Source organism: Aquarana catesbeiana, linkage group LG03, assembly GCF_042186555.1.
Source record: "Aquarana catesbeiana isolate 2022-GZ linkage group LG03, ASM4218655v1, whole genome shotgun sequence".
In the NCBI taxonomy this organism is placed as follows: domain Eukaryota; kingdom Metazoa; phylum Chordata; class Amphibia; order Anura; family Ranidae; genus Aquarana; species Aquarana catesbeiana.
In genome coordinates this window covers 9470435-9488144 of record NC_133326.1, presented here as the reverse complement: position 1 = coordinate 9488144, position 17710 = coordinate 9470435, and the positions used below count along the sequence as shown (strand labels likewise).

At 45.4% G+C, this 17710-nt stretch overlaps 1 protein-coding gene across 2 annotated transcripts in view; it reads right to left on the bottom strand.

Annotated features, from left to right (window-relative positions):
* Positions 1-17710, bottom strand: part of RASGRF1 (Ras protein specific guanine nucleotide releasing factor 1) — a 168580-nt gene that overhangs the window by 62275 nt on the left and 88595 nt on the right. For both annotated transcript variants that reach the window (XM_073618247.1, XM_073618248.1), the window contains exons 14-15: positions 9631-9879; positions 6652-7028 (exon numbers count right to left, since the gene is read on the bottom strand). In XM_073618247.1, the coding sequence (XP_073474348.1) occupies positions 6652-7028; positions 9631-9879 (626 nt within the window). The remainder of the gene's footprint in view (positions 1-6651; positions 7029-9630; positions 9880-17710) is intronic.

Below are 17710 nucleotides of genomic sequence, written 5' to 3'. Positions count from 1 at the left end.
AGCTGAGTTGTTACACAAATGTCTTACAACCATTAACTCTAATCAGTACAATCTCGTTTTTACCATGTCATCCAATCGTCACCGAGTTACCCTTCTGGATTTACTGGTCAAGGTTGATGAGGGAATCTAGAATAGCAATCTGTATAGAAAACCCACTGCAGGGAATACGATTTTACAAGCCCATAGCTTCCACCCCAAATCCCTGATACAATCTATTCCCTACTTACAATAATTGTGACTCAGACGCAACTGTTGCGATGAAGAAAAATGTAAGAAAGCAGCTGACAAACTCAAATTTCGCCTCCTTGAATGAGGCTATTCCAAATTACGCCTCCGTAAAGCTTATAAATCAAGCAATTCAGCAATCTTGATCACAACTACTTTTCGATCCTCGTCCGACTTCCAAAGATGACACTACGTTACGCATTATAACTCCTTATAGTGTACAACATCATATGGTCCGAAGATATGTTCAGAAATACTGGCATCTCCTGACTTCTGACCCTCAAATTGCGAAGATTATTACACCTTATCCTCAAATTACATTTAAATGAGTCCCCTCTTTACGTGATAAGTTGGTATATTGGGGAGGCGATAGGAATAAGTTTATATTACAGAGGGAATCCCGGTGGATTTTTGGCCTCAAAGCCAAAAGCCCATCAGGTTTAAATGAGATTCTAAGCTATCAACCTTTTCTTGAGGGTTTCACATCGGGCAAAACCAAACACCTAATGTGAACATATCACATCTGATGAGGCATACATGCTTTGCGGATATTGCCCCTGTTCTGACTCCCTTTCTCCCTTCCCCGTCCGTTCTTTAATTGTTTTGTCTTCTTTTGTTCTGTAGTGTCTATGTTCCTGTATTTGTGGTCAAAAGTATAATTTTCCAATATGTATTATTAATTTTGGCACTTGTTCTAATTATATACCTTTACAATTCAATTATTTTATGCATACTTCTGTGAGTTCCTCGCTGTCCAGTCCTGTGAGTCATTCCCAGCACACCTGGCCCCCACACAGTAATTCTGAAGTGGGGGATCATCTCAAATCCCTTGTTGTTCACCCCTTTTTCCCTATCATGGAAGCATTGTCCATTGGTGACCACCTTGGGGTCAGGACCCTCTGGTCCTGGAGAAGTTGCGCGGTTCTCAGCATTGGGGGTCACGTTCACGTGCCTCTGATGCTGGGGATCCGCACACGCTGTGCTGGCATCATTGCATCACCCTGATGCACGCACTGCAGGCCTCGTCACGACCGGATGTGAGATCATGCGTCAGCCGGAAGTGAGGCTTCCGTCCCTTGGTGCGCGATGGGGAGAGTATTGCGGCTGAAAAGCGTGCCCCATGGGGCTCACGGTGGGTCGCACCATGTTTGCTTGGCTATGCAAGAAGGTTCAGCCTTATTTGCTGTTCTCTACCCCGCTACACTTCGAGGCCCATTATTGGCAAAACGCCTACACTCCACCTCCTTTATGCATATGTATAAAGGGTGATACATGTCCCTCCAGCAGCATATGAGCACCCCCTAACACGCTAAGGACTGCTATGATACATTGTTTTATCAATCTATCTGGTGAGTTGGCTAAATGGATATTTCTAGGGGTTTTTGAGCTGTACCCTTTGTGGGCCATGTGGGGTATCTATTTATTCATTTTTGACTTTTCCACACATTGCCTTTAGAGTCTTTTGAATACCAAGTTATTGCCTGCTGGTACACCTTGGTACCTTCCCATAGATGCACCAAGTCTTCACTTATAGGTAGTGAAGCCTTTTTCACTCTTCTGTAGGATCCTTTATTTTCCCATTACGATAATTGAATATCAAAAACACTGGGGCATACAGGATCCCTTACTACATGAAGTAAGTACTATTGTTGGTCCTTCTTGCAAATAGTCACTAATATATGTACATACATGCCCGGAATGTCTTCAGTTAGATTCCATGCTGACCACATGCTCCATGCCCTCCTGTGGATAGGGGGCCTCTGTGGTCATGTTTTGGAGGGTACATTTAATGCTATTTAATTCTCATTATATATCGGGATACTTTCTCTTGAATTGTCTCCAGGTTTCTGGATTCTTTGGAACCAACTGGGTGTCTGTATATAATCTTATTATCTATACATTGTAAGATATACCTACATAATTGACATGTGTCTTTTATATGTAAACAGCTATTCTTTTGCACGATCAATCATTAATAATCGAGATCGGGATTCTATGCAGAGTTCTCTGCACAAGACGACAGCTGTCAAAAAAACAAACAAACAGGCAGTCTGCCAAGTTTCACAACATTCCTCAGCAGCTGAGCCACTATAAACATTGTAACGTTTTGTTCTTTAGATCAAAGGAATGAACTTCGGTCTGTAAATGAGGGAAGTTTAACCACTTAAAGTCAAGTTAAAAACATTATTTCTTGCTAGAAAATTCCTTAGAACCCCCAAACATTATATATATATATATATATATATATATATATATATATATATATATATATATATATACACACATAGAGCAGTGATGGCGAACCTTGGCACCCCAGATGTTTTGGAACTACATTTCCCAGGATGCTCAACTACACTGCAGAGTGCATGAGCATCATGGGAAATGTAGTTCCAAAACATCTGGAGTGCCAAGGTTCACCATCACTGCCCTAGAGAATAAAATGGTGGTTGTTACAATACTGTATGTCACAATGTATTTCCGCAGTGGTCTTTCAAATGCAATTTTTGGGGGAAAAAATACACTTTAATGAATTTTAAAAAAATGAAACAGTAAAGTTAGCCCAATTTTTTTGGTATTATGTGAAAGACGATGTTACGCCACGAGAATCGTGATCTTTATTCTAAGCAAAAAAATTGTGATTCTCATTTTTCCCAGAATCGTGCAGCTCTATTGCATGTCATTGACATTTATTTTGTATTATCCATTCATTGCACTCTCAAATAAAGAACCCCCTGAAGAAAAGAGAGTTGAAACGCTTAGGGGTCCCCTTTGGGGTGCTATGCTCCTTTAAGAAATGGAATCACTTGCACACTTTCTTCTGTTTGTATGCAACATGTACTTTGTATGCATGTTCTTTTATCTTTAGATCAATTTTAAACTGGTATGTATAAATAAACTTTTCTATATTTGATACCACTTTGTGTCTACATTGGTGCCTTTAAATTCCCTTCCTATTTTCATTAGGATGTGGCACCTCCTGACACTTGGACATTTTAGGCATTACTGATATACAACTCGTTAGTTAAGTTGTAATGCATTATATAAGCATTTCTCTAGAATTGCCAAACTCATGATATACTCCTGGAGTAAAAATCTAATAACATGTTTTTATTGCTGCTATGAAGGTTTGAACATACTACAGACACAGATTTAGGCCACTTTCACACATGTGCGACTTGTCCAGCGACTTGGGACTGCAAAGTCGCATGACAAGTCCTACCCCATGACTTCCAATGGGTACCATTCATATCTGTGCGACTTCAAGCCGCAGCGAATTCAAAGTAGTCCTGCACTACTATGGTCCGACTTTGATGCGGCTTGAGGTCCATAAACCCCCAAGATTACATAGGCATTGCCTGAAGTCACGTCAAAGTCAAGGTTGCACAAGTGTGAAAGGGGCCTTAAGCCCCTTTCATACTTGTACGACTTTTCCTGCGATGTTGGGCATTAGAGCCGCATGACAAGTCGTACCCCCATGATTCCCTATGATAACCATTCATATCTGAGCGACTTCAAATCGCACCGATTTCAAAGTAGTCCCTGTACTACTTTGGTCCGACTTTGATGCGAGTTGAGGTCCATAGTCCTCAAGTTTACACAAGCATTCCCTAAAAATCACGTCAAAATTGCGGCCGCGAAATCGCGGCAAAATCGCAGTCAAGTCGCGGCAGTGTGAAAGGGGCCTTAGCCGGTGAGATATAGAACATCTTTATAAATAAAACAAGTTTCGTTAACAAAAATATTGCTTTTTGACAAAACAGAAGTGCAAATTTAATGTATAAAAAACCCCACAAAAAACGTTAATCTCTGTTGGCTGTAATGCCGTTGCACATATCACCGGAATATATCACCAACATTAAATATAAGGAAAAAAAAAATAAGAAAAGCCTTTTTCTTTCAGCAACATAGTAGACGCCCCCTACTTATTCCTATGTGGTAGTACAATACATGTTTAAACTTTAATGTAGTATTACTATTATTATAAGCTGGGGATGGAATTATGTTGCCAATTTAGAAAAGGCCAACAGATGGCGGCAAAGAGACAGCGTGAATGAGTGTAACGTGTGGCACTGCATAGGAAAGGGAAGGGCTTGATGGGAGCCTGCATCTCTCAGCCAATGCAGCTTGCTAGGGCAGAGTCAAGGGGCAGGGGGCTTTAACAGACAGGTGGAGCTCTGAGGAAAGCAGAAGTTCAGGGGGGTAAATGTCCCTCCCTCACATTTTCGTTCCATTTTTGTCCGTTGATGAAAATTGGAATTGATTTTCGCTATACTTTTTGTTAATTTACTTAAAGGATATCTAAAGGTTCGTTTTTGTCTTTTTAAATAACAAACATGTCATACTTACCTCCTGCTGTGCAGTTGGTTTTTGCACAGAACGGCCCCGATCCTCCTCTTCTGGGGTCCCTTAACGGCGTTCCTGGCTCCTCCTCTTCTCGAGTGCCCCATTGGAGAAGCGCTCTCCCTCGGGGCACTCGTGCGTCTATTGACACAGACAGCAGGGATCGGCCCCGCCCCCCCCCCCCGCTCCCGCGTCATTGGATTTGATTGACAGCAGCGGAGCCAATGGGTGCACTGCTATCAATCTATCCAATTAGGACCCGAGACCCCGGCTGGAGCTTCTGTGCTCATCCCCGTCGCTGGAAAGACTGGGTTCAGGTAAGTAGAAGGAGGGCTCGGGTAAGTGTCCGATTATAAATCAGCAGCTGCAGTATGTGTAGCTGCTGGATTTGAAATCTTTGCACGGGTGGGCGGACCTCTGCTTTGAGATAAAAAGCCTTCTGTGTGTAGCAGCCCCCCTAATACTTACCTGAGCCCCATCACAAGCCAGCAATGTTGCATGAGAGACTCGGCTATCCGGGACTCTCCCAGATAGCTGAGACAGCAGTGGGTGCCATTGGCTGCTGTCAATCAAAATCAGTGAGCCAATGAGGAGAGAGAGGGGCGGGGCCGAGCCACGGCTCCTGTCTGAACGGACACACAGAGCAGTGGCTTGGCTCGGGTGCCCCCATAGCAAGCTGCTTGCTGTGAGGGCACTTGGCAGGAGGGAGGGGCCGGGAGTGCCCCAGCAAGGGACCCGAGAAAAGGAGGATCTGGGCTGCTCTGTGCACAACCATTACAGAGCAGGTAAGTAGAACATGTTTTTTTTTGGTTTAAAAATAACAGACTTTAATATTGCTAGAAGGAAAGGTAAAAAGAACCTTGAAATAATCATCTAGTAAGCCAGACCACTATCATAACATACAGTTTGGGAGTATTCCAGCGAACAAAGCCCACAATAATAAGTGAAGTAGTCAGAAACTCAATAAAACTACCCCCTCCAATTCACATTTGAGTGTTTTTTTGGCCTGTAGACCACATTCAACATGCAGAACCCCATTCTTTCTAATTGTTCCTGTTCACACCTGTGATGCTCAGTTGCCCGACACTAAAAACGTACATGAGCTTTTGTATTTTTGGCCCCATAGACTTCCATTAGAGTGCCTGTAAACGTGCCATACTTGTGTTGTCGTCATGTTCTTGTGACTTAAAGTGTTACTAAACCCAGGAGCCTGCATTCACTATATTGGATCTCCCCAGGAGCCTGCATTCACTATATCTGATCTCCCCAGGAGCCTACATTCACTATATCTGGTCTCCCCAGGACTCTGCATTCACTATATCTGATCTCCCCAGGAGCCTACATTCACTATATTGGATCTCCCCAGGAGCCTGCATTCACTATATCTGGTCTCCCCAGGAGCCTGCATTTACTATATCTGGTCTCCCCAGGAGCCTACATTCACTATATCTGGTCTCCCCAGGACTCTGCATTCACTATATCTGCTCTCCCCAGGAGCCTGCATTCACTATATCTGGTCTCCCCAGGAGCCTACATTCACTATATATAGTCTCCCCAGGAGCCTGCATTCACTATATCTGGTCTCCCCAGGAGCCTGCATTCACTATATCTGGTCTCCCCAGGAGTCTACATTCACTATATCTGGTCTCCCCAGGACTCTGCATTCATTATATCTGGTCTCCCCATGAGCCTGCATTCATTATATCTGGTCTCCCCAGGACCCTGCATTCACTATATCTGGTCTCCCCAGGAGCCTGCATTCACTATATCTGGTCTCCTCAGGAGCCTGCATTCACATTCAAGCTCTGCTGACTTCCATTATCCAATCATGGGCAAGCAAAAATGCTGTTGCCTTGCGCACGACTGTATATTCTTTGCAAAGTAAATTTTCATCACATTCAATAAAAACGAAGAAAAAACTTGCAAACTGAACAGGCTACTTGTCTTTAGTAAAACCACCCCAACATATCTCAAATCAGTAACAAACACTATTTCAGTAAATCTTTTACCGCCATCTTGTAATATTCTATTGGTCAGAAGGGTGAAGTTACATTATCAGTTGAGTTGAAGGTTTCTCTCCCTCACCTTTGCTTTGCCTCTGTGTTACCGGCTCCTCGTCCTTCTCTGCAGGTGGCTCCTCACCCTCTCCTACTTTGCTCGGGAAACTTCCCGACACATAAAGTTTATTGATGTCCAAAGTGGTTTTGCTGTATGGAGGAGGAGCGGGGCAGGCACTTGAGTATCCATTTGGAGAACATCCCAGAGCGGCAAGGTCCAGCGCTTTTCCACCGGTAATGATGGGAATATTGAGTGAAAGTTTGCGTCTACGGCTGGGCGATGAGGACTTGGTGATGGACAAGGGGGGTGGAGAGGAGAACTTGCGTGTAGCTCTGGGAGATTTAGGGGGCTCACCGTACAGAAGTTTATTATTTTGATTACTTGCAAATAGGAGCTCTAAGGACCTGAGAAAAAGACAAACAATAAGATGAGAGGCATCATCCTAGTCTCAGTACTGCATGCAAACATAGAACCTCGGGGTCAAGGGTGAGTGGAAGGTCTCTAGAAATAGTCTTACAGAAACATGGACTGGTAGCAATCCCAACTACAGCTAGAACATAGGGAACATGGCGCCTGGTCTAAAAACAACTTTATCTTCTACCACCACCTTGCTAAAGTAGGTAGTCTACATCAACCACCGGGCCATGGCTTCCTGTAGCTTTACTTCTCTGCACATCCAGGCAAAAGAAGCTCATGTCAGCTCGTTGGAGTGATGGTGCTAGATCTCTATCTCGAGGATTCTGTCTTGGTGAGGAGATGGTGGGGCCTGCAGACTTTTCTACTGTAGCAGAGGAAAGGGGGAGGCGGATGATAAGCAGCTGAAGCCAAGAGATGACAAAGCAAAAGAGGTAAGGTGGCGTATGAGGGCAGAAGCCTCCCTGAACAGGGCTGGGGGTTATTATTGTGGCAACTGACACCAATGCTGGGGGTTATTATTACGGCAACTGACACCAATGCTTGGGGTTATTACTGAGGCCACTGACACCAGTGCTGGAAGTTATCCTTGCTGCCACTGACACCAATGCTGAGGGTTATTATTGCCGCCACTGACACCAGTGCTGGGAGTTATTATTGAGGCCACTGACACCAATGCTGGGGGTTATTATTACGGCAACTGACACCAATGCTTGGGGTTATGACTGAGGCCACTGACACCAGTGCTGGAAGTTATCCTTGCTGCCACTAACACCAATGCTGAGGGTTATTATTGCCGCCACTGACACCAGTGCTGGGAGTTATTATTAAGGCCACTGACACCAATGCTGGGGGTTATTATTAAGGTCACTGACACCAGTGCTGGGGGTTATTATTGAGGCCACTAACACCAATTCTGGGGGTTATTATTACGGTCACTGACACCAATGCTTGTGGTTATTAATACAGTCACTGACACCAATGTTTGGGGTTATTATTAGTCACTGATGCCAGTGCTGGGGGTTATTATTGAGGCCACTGACACCACTGCTGGGGGTTATTATTACTGCCACTGACACCAATGCTTGGGATTATAATTACAGTCACTGACACCGGTGCTGGGGGTTATTATTGCGGCCCCTGACACCAATGCTTGGGGTTATAATTACAGTCACTGACACCAGTGCTGGGGGTAATCATTGCTACTACTGACACCAATGCTGGAGGTTATTACTGCGGCCACTGACACCAATGCATTGGGGGGGGGGGGATTCATTGCTGCCAATGACACCAATGCTGGGTTTTTTTTATTGCTGCCACTGACACCAGTTCTGTTCAACTGATATACTATTGGAATTTTTGTTAAACAACAATCTGAGTGCAAAACAAAAACTATGGTGTCAGATTGTCTTTGTCACCAGAATTGTATGAATGTCCATACAGCAGGTGTCTCCAAACTTCAGTACGAGGGCCGCATTTTCGCAGGCCGAAAAAATCTCCATCGGGGTCTATAGAGTCCTGCTTTGAATCGAAGTCCTTCTAACATCAGGGTCCCCCTTAGAGCCCCCCCTCTTACATCATGGTCCCCATTAGAGTCCCCCTTACATCAGGGTCCCCATCAGAGCCCCCCCTTCCTTCATCGTCCCCATTAAAGTCCCCCCCTTTCATCAGGCTCCCCATCAGAGTCCTGCTTTAAATCAGAGTCTCCTTCCATCAGGACCCCCATTAGAGTCCTCCCCTTACATAAGGGTCCTCATCAGTGTCCCTCCTTCCAGCATGGTCCCCAGTAAAGCTCCCCTTCCATCAGGGTCCCCATCAGAGTCCTGCTTTAAATCAGAGCCCCCCTAAAATTAGGGTCCTCATTAGAGTCCTGCTTTAAATCAGAGCCCCTTTCATTAGAGTCCCAATTAGAGTCCTCCCCTTACATCAGGGTCCCCATCAGAGTCCCCCCTTCCATCAGGGTCCCCATCAGAGTCCTGCTTTAAATCAGAGCCTCCCTTACATCAGGGTCCCCATTAGAGTCCTCCCCCTACATCACGGTCCCCATCACAGTCCCCACCTGAGTCCTGCTTTAAATCATAGTTGCCCTGGGGCTACTTTCACACTAAGGCGCTTTAGCGCTAAAAATAGCGCCTGCATAGTGCCTGTAAAGAGCCTCACCTGTCTCTCCAGTGTGAAAGCCTGAGGGTCCCCACAAGAGTCGTGCTTTAAATCAGAGCCTCCCTTACATCAGGGTACCCATCAGAGTGCCCCCTTCCATTCGGGTCCCTATCGTCTTCCATCAGAATCCCCATCAGAAGAATCAACGCTTCCATCAAGGTCCCCATCAGAGCCCCCTGTTAGATCAGAAGGAGAAACCATAGACAGCCTCTGTTGACCTTAATCCTCAATCAGTACACACTGAGGATATGCCACTGACCCGAGCTGCAGGCCGGATAAAACCATGTATCGGGCCGGAGCTGCAGGCCGGATTTGGAGACCCCTGAATTAGACATTATTCACACTGATTTCAGTGGGATTCACTATGTGTTGGTAGGTAGTTAACTGGGCTGGATATTTCTGGACGATTGCACCTTTTATTACGCTCCCCACCTGGCAGGAATGGCACTGACTGGCTTCCTGTAGATAGCGATAAGCTTGTCTAGCACAATATCAGCACAGGTGAAGACCCGGTAGGAGTGAAGGAACGTGTTGAGGAAGTCGATACTCAAAAAGCGCAGATCAGTGAGACGTTCCAGTAAGCGTTCAACACTTGCGTAGCGTATCTGAAGGACCTTGCAGGAGTTCATCGTCTTACTGAACCGAATGTCTATGTCATCACAGTATAAACTGCTGTCCGACCTGTGAGAAAAATACAGATTTTGATGTTGTACACTTACAGAAGGCATTGCAAATGCAGCTTTAAAGTACTGAAAGTGCTAAAAACAAACCTTTCCTACAACGAGTGTAAAATAACAATACTGCTAAAGACAAAAGTTTTTGTTTCTCTGCAAATCAATTACTGTGATGCAAGTTGTCCCTCAGGCCCACCACCTACTGGCACTAAGCTCCACGGCCACTATTTGACAAGCGCGTGTCAGGACCTCAGTGACAGCATAGAAGTGGCACTGGACTCATAATTGATGGGGGGGGGGGTGGCACCTAGCTCCAGGAGGCGGAAAGACATAGTACTGACTTGGATTTATAGCCTGAGCCTAGGGTCCAGAATCCCACCCAGCCATAGGGGAATGGATATAATGAGAAGTTTTGTGTCAGTTCACACACTTTGTGTGACCTCAATGGAAAGGAAGTCCATCTTACAAACATTAAAACATGCAGCATTTCATTTTTTTCAAAAACAAGTAACAAGGCAAGAGTGTGTATTCTACTAGCAAGCCTACTCTACTGCAAGCAAGCCTTCAATCTCTCTTGGTCTTATGATGCTCAAAGGTTCAGGAGAACCTGAACGCCATGTAGGCAGATTTAATCCACTATATGACAACATATTATCACTCATCAACCACTATATCACACAACAAAGAAACATTTAAACCCAAAGAGAACATATTAGAAAAACTTGGTTCTACTGGTTAGATTTCATGGTCTCCCAAGAATACAAATCATTACTAGCTTCCTCATAGTTGCCACAGTATGTTTTCTACTACGGTGGAAGGAAGCCTCCCCACCTTCCTTGGCCTTATGAAGAGCAAAGGTCCAGAAGAACCTGACCTCCTCACTTAAACCCAAAGAGAAAACAAATTGGAAAATATGGTTCTGCTGGTTAGATTTCATGGTCTCCCAAGGATACAAATCAATGCCAGCTTCCTCATAGTCTTCATACCCTTGGAAAACACAGTTATACTCATTAGACTTTACATACTACCAAGAATACAAATCATTCCTCATGGTCACCAAAGTATGTACTTTACTATAGTGAAAGCAAGCCTCTCCACCTTTCTTGGCCTTATGACGCTTGAAAGTCCAGGAGAACCTGACCTCCATGCAACATGGAAAACCTGACCTACTCAAAGGGAAAAACCTAGGAAAACATGGTTGTACTAATTAGACCTTGCATAATCCCAAAATTAAAAATCATTACTAGCTTCCTCATAGTCACCATACCCTTGGAAAACATGGTTCTACTGGTTAGATTTCATGTACTCCCAAGGATACAAATCATTACTAGCTTCCTCCTAGCCACCACAGTACCACAGTGAAAGCTAGCCTCTCCACCTTCCTTGGCCTTATGAGGCTTGAAAGTCCAGGAGAACCTGACCTCCATGTAACATGGAGAACTTGACTTCCTCACTTAAACCCAAGGGGAAAAAAACATGGTTCTACTAATTTAGACTTTGCATAATCCCCTAAAAAAAAAAAAAATCATTACTAGCTTCCTCGTAGTCACAATATCCTTGGAAAACATGGTTCTACTGGTTATACTTCATGTAGTCCTAGGATTACAAATCATCACTAGCCTCCTCCTAGTCACCAGAGTATGTTCTCTACTACAGTGGAAGCAAGCCTCTCCACCTTCCTTGGCCTTACGATGCTTGAAAGTCATGGAGAACCTGACCTCCTCACTTAAACCCAAGGGGAAAAAACCTACGAAAACATGGCTCTACTAATTAGATTTTGCATACTCCCAAAAATAAAAATCATTACTAGCCTCCTCATAGTCAACATATCCTTGGAAAACATGGTAATACTGGTTATATCTCATGTACACCCAAGAATGCAAATCATTACTATCTTCCTCATAATCACCACAGTTCTTTTACTAGGGTGGAAGAAAGCCTGTGCACCTTTCTTGGCCTTATGATGCTTGAACGTCCAGGAAAACCTGACTGCCATGCAACCTGGAGAATCTGACCTCCCCGCTTGAACCCAAGGAAAAAACATTAGGAAAACATGGTTCTACTGGTTAGATTTTATGTATTCTCAAGAATAGAAATCATTACTAGCTGACTCATAGTTGACACAGTATGTATTCTACTACGGTGGAAGCTAGCCTCTCAACCTCTCTTGGCCTTGTGAAGCTCAAGAGTCCAGGAGAACCTGAACACCATGCAACATGGAGAATCTGACCTTCTCACTTAAACCCAAGGAAAAAACACAAGGAAAACATGATTCTACTACTGGTTAGAGTTCATGTACTGCCAAGAATACAAATAATTACTAGCTTCCTCGCAGTCTCCATACCCTTAGAAAACACAGTTCTACTCATTAGACTTCACGTATTACCAAGAATAAAAATCATTCCTCATGGTCAACAGAGTATGTACTCTCCTACAGTGAAAGCAAGCCACTCCAACTTCCTTGGCCTTATGGTGCTTGAAAGTCCATGAGAACCTGACCTCCTCACTTAAACCCAAGGGGAAAAACCTAGGAAAGCATGGTTCTACTATTTAGACTTTGCATAATCCCAAAAATAAAAATAATTACTAATCATGACTCATAGTAAACAGAACCTTGGAAAACATGCTTCTACTAGATATATTTCATGTACTCCCAAGGATACAAATCTTTACTAGCTTCCTCCTAGTCACCACAGTACTACAGTGAAAGCTAGCCTCTCCACCTTCCTTGGCCTTATGAGGCTTGAAAGTCCAGGAGAACCTGACCTCCATGTAACACAGAGAACTTGACTTCCTCACTTAAACCCAAGGGGAAAAACCTAGGAAAAATAGGATTTTTTAAAACAGCTTACCTGTAAAATCCTTTTCTTTCAAAGGACATCACGGGACACAGAGCCACAGTAATTACTGATGGGTTATATAGGGTATCACTGGTGATTGGACACTGGTACACCCTATCAGGAAGTTCAACCCCCTATATAATCCCTCCCCTTGCAGGAATACCTCAGTTTTGTAGCCAAGCAATATAGTGTATTAGAAGAGGGGCGGGACCTCTGTGTCCCGTGATGTCCTTCGAAAGAAAAGGATTTTACAGGTAAGCTGTTTTAAAAAATCCTATTTTCTTTCTCGAACATCACGGGACACAGAGCCACAGTAATTACTGATGGGATGTCCCAGAGCAATGCTACCTGAGGGGGGGGGACCACGACCAAGTAGGGTGCAATCAGACCTGAGGACCCTGTACCGCTGCCTGCAGCACACTACGCCCAAAGGCGATATCCTCATGCCTTCTCACATCCACCTGATAGAATCTGGTGAATGTATGAACTGAAGACCAGGTTGCGGCCTTGCAGATCTGAGCCATCGAGGCCTGGTGATGCACTGCCCAAGAAGCACCAATAGCCCTTGTGGAATGCGCCCTGATCTGAAACGGAGGAATCTTCTGTTTCAAACCGTAAGCTTGAATGATCAATTGTCGAATCCATTTAGAAATGGTAGCTTCTGACACTGCCTGTCCTCTATTGGGACCCTCTGGCAGCACAAACAAAACATCCGTTCTGCGAATCTGAGCAGTTGCCTCGAAATAGGCCTTGACTGTTCTTACTACATCCAATGAATGTAGTGATCTCTCTTCCGGAGAACAGGGATCTGGAAAAAAGGAAGGCAGAACAATGTCTTGGTTTAAATGAAAATCAGAAACCACCTTCGGTAAAAAACTAGGATGAGGGCCCAGTACCACTCTATCCTTGTGTATAATCAAATAAGGCTCCTTACAGAAAAGGGCTGCTAATTCTGAAACTCTTCTAGCAGAAGAGATGGCCACCAGAAAAATTAACTTCCTTGTCAACAAGACCAAAGGAATCTGACTTATTCGTTCAAAAGGCTGTTTCTGTAACACAGCCAGGACCAAGTTCAAGTCCCAGGGGTTTAGGGGCGCTTTAACCGGAGGATTAAGACGCATCACCCCCTGCATAAAGTTTCGGACCAAAGAATGCGAAGCAAGTGGCCGTTGAAATAATACTGATAAAGCCGAGACCTGGCCCTTGATGGTACTCAAGGCCAGCTTCATCTCTAATCCTAATTGTAGAAAATCAAGAATTCTACCTATGACATATTTCCTGGGATGCCAACCTCTGGATTCACACCAGGATACATAAGCTTTCCAGACTCTATGATAAATCATCCTGGAAGCTGGCTTCCTTGCATTAATCAAGGTAGATATGACAGGACCTGAAAGCCCACGACTCCTCAGAACATGGGTCTCAATAGCCAAACCGTCAAATTTAGCGTTTGTAAGGCAGGATGGAACACTGGACCTTGAGATAACAGGTCTGGGCGTACCGGTAGGGTCTACGGGGAACCCACCGGGATCCTTACTATTTCTGCATACCAAGTCCTTCTGGGCCAAGCGGGGGCCACCAGAAGTACCGATTTCCTTTCCTGCCTGATCCTGCGAAGGAGTCGTGGCAGTAGCAGAATAGGCGGGAATGCGTAAATCAGTGAGAACTGATGCCACGGAATCACCAACGCATCTGTCCCGCATGCAAGAGGATCCCTCGTCCTTGCCACAAATCTGTCTATCTTTTTGTTGAATTGGGATGCAAAGAGATCTACATCTGGGACCTCCCATTTTTGGCATATGGCCCAAAAGAAGTCGGGGTGTAGAGACCATTCCCCTGAGAGTAACTGCTGGCGACTTAGATAGTCCGCCTGCCAGTTCTCTATCCCTGGAATAAAAACTGCCGATATGCATGGCACATGCATCTCTGCCCAGACTAAGATCTGGTTCACCTCCTTTTGAGCAGCTCGGCTCCGGGTGCCTCCCTGATGATTGACATAAGCCACTGCTGTGGCACTGTCGGACTGGATCCTGACCGGGCAGCCCTGTAACCTGAGAGTCCAGGCTTTTAGGGCTAAATATACCGCCCGGATCTCCAGAATGTTGATGGGTAAGGTCCTCTCTGTCTTGGACCATATCCCCTGAAACCGCAGACTGTTCCAGAACTGCTCCCCAACCTGACAGACTGCCATCTGTTGTTACCACCGTCCAGGTAATTGGCAGAAAGGATTTCCCCTTCTGCAGGTTTTCGGGAATGAGCCACCAATTGAGGCTCTGACGCACCGCATGAGACAGGTGCATCGGAAAGTCTAATGCCTGAACCTTCTTGTTCCAGGTCGACAGAATACTGTGTTGCAGCATTCTTGAATGAAACTGAGCAAAGGGAACTGCTTCGAATGAAGACACCATCTTCCCTAGCAGCCTCATACAAAGGCAGACAGAAGGACCCTTCTTGGTCCTGACTGCCAGAATCAGCTCCCTTAAAGCCGTTATCTTTGCCTGAGGTAGAAATACTTTCTCCTGGCTGAAGCCCCTGGCACTGGGAAAGGGGTCCGTTTGAAGGAGGGACGCTTACTCTTCTTCTTGACAGGTAAGAGAGTACTTTTCCCACCAGAGATTTTCTTGATATAGTCATCCAAGTCATCTCCAAACAACCTTGCACCACGAAACGGAAACCCAGCCAGCAGCTTCTTACATGGTGCTTCGGCTGACCAATTTTTCAGCCATAGGATTCTACGTATATGCACCAACCCCAGTGAAAGACGAGAGGTTTGCAAGATAGAATCTCTAATGGCGTCAACCACATAACATAAGGCCGCTGGAAGGTTAGCAAACCCCCGGGCCTGTTGTTCAGGTAATACTTTGATGACCTGTTTAACATGGTCTCTTAAGTATAGACAGACTCCAATCGCTGCCACTGCAGGTTGAGCCACTGAACCTGCTAAGTAGAAAACATCCTTCAATAGGGATTCCATCTTTTTATCTACAGGATCCCTGAGCATCTGAGCATTGTCTACAGGACAAGTCAGATTATTATTTACGGAGGAAACGGCGGCATCAATGGCTGGTATTCCCCACATTTTAATAAACTTTTCTTCCATCGGATAAAGTGTTAAAAAACTTTATCAGCGGAAAAAAACGTTTGTCTGGGTCATCCCACTCAGAATAAATGAGCTTTTCAAGTAAATTATGAACAGGAAAAGCCTGTGCGGCTTGGGAAGGTTTCAGTGACCCCAAAGCAGAAGAGGGTTCTTTAACTGATTCAGGTAAGGGCAACTTAAATATGGAGTGGACCAATCCAGTAAGGATCTGCACTAAGACTTTCTCCTCTTGGGAAGTCGCAGAGGGTCCCTCTCCACCTGATTCCTCCGAAGAGGAACATCCGTCCCATCCCGATCCTCTGAAAGGGATTCCTCTCCTTTATCCCAGAGCTCCTCTTCCTGAGGGTCTTGGGGAACAGAGGAAAGCCTAGTGCGTTTTCTTCCACTGAGTGAAGCTGTAATCACGGCCAATAATCTTTCCTCTAAACCATTAATGGTTGAGGAAAAAACCTCCTGTGTAATGTATACAGGGGCTGAAGTGCCGGAGGCAGGTGTAGCCCCTGACCCCAACGGCTCTCCCTGGCTAGCCATCCCTGGCCCCTCAGGGGGGGAGGATGCTGCAGACAGGGGGCCATCAGAACCTGAAGGAGATCCCCTAGTGTTTCTGGTTCTGGGGGTGTTTGAACCTCTTCTACTCATAGTGCAAAGCAACAAGGTGGAGGTATCACAAAATGAACACTGACTGCTGAGCGATGTAGTCCGGCTAAAAGCCTTGCTACCCACTGCTCAGTCTGGTGTTACCTTAGTAAATGCTGCCTAGGAGAATGCCTGTGTCCCACCTTACATTCGAACGTCAGCTCTGTGTCCCTCCAAAGGCTATGTGCACCTGTACAGAGTGCTTTAATAGCCTGCAGCTGGCCTGAGTGGTAGTCTAAGCACCTGTGCTGACGTCCCGCCCCCCCCTCTACCGCCCCCCCCCCCCCCTGAATTTAGGAAAAACTAGCGCTGGCCGACCCTCCGGAAATAGCATGGAGGAAGGCTGGGGGAGGGGGAGGAGGGAGAGAGGCTGGTAGTGAAAGCCTGAAAATGGCAATGACGGCAATAGTAGTGGAGGTGGAGGTGGCGGTGCCCGAGTGGTATAACCGCTTTCTACACCCCTGTGGCCTCCCCCTAGCCTGGGGGGAACATCAAACATGAGAAATCCCCCCATTCATCCTACCTTGAGGCCCGGAGACGCTGTGAAGCATGAACATTGAGACCGACATCAGCATGACAAGGTTTGTGCTCTTGGCAGCCCCCCGGTGGTCACAATAGGCATAGCATGCATTTACCTTAACCACTTGTTTACAGGGCACTTAAACCCCCCTCCTATCCAGACCAATTTTTAGCTTTCAGCGCTGACGCACTTTGAAAGACAATTGCGCGGTCATACAACACTGTAACCAAATGAAATTTATATAATTTTTTCACCACAAATAGAGCTTTCTTTTGGTGGTATTTGATCACCTCTGCAGTTTTTACTTTTTGTTAAAAAAATGTAAAAAACTGAATTTTTAAAAAAAAAAAATTTTTAATTTTTTTATATTTTGTTATAAAAAATTTTAAACGGGTAATTTTTCTCCTTTATTGATGTACGCTGATGAGGCGGCAGTGATGGGCACTTATAGGCGGCAGTGATGGGCACTGATGGGTGGCAGTGATGGGCAGCACTGCCAGGTGGCACTGATTGGCACTACAGGTGGGCATTGATAGGTGGCACTTGTGGGCATTGATAGGTGGCACTTGTTGGCATTGATAGGTGGCACTTGTGGGCACTGTTAGGTGGCACTGTGGGCACCGTTAGGTGGCACTGTGGGCACTGTTAGGTGGCACTGTGGGCTCTTTTAATTGGCACTATTTGGTGGCACTGATGAGGCAGATGTGCCTCTTCCACTTGGGGACCGATGTCCCTCACATCC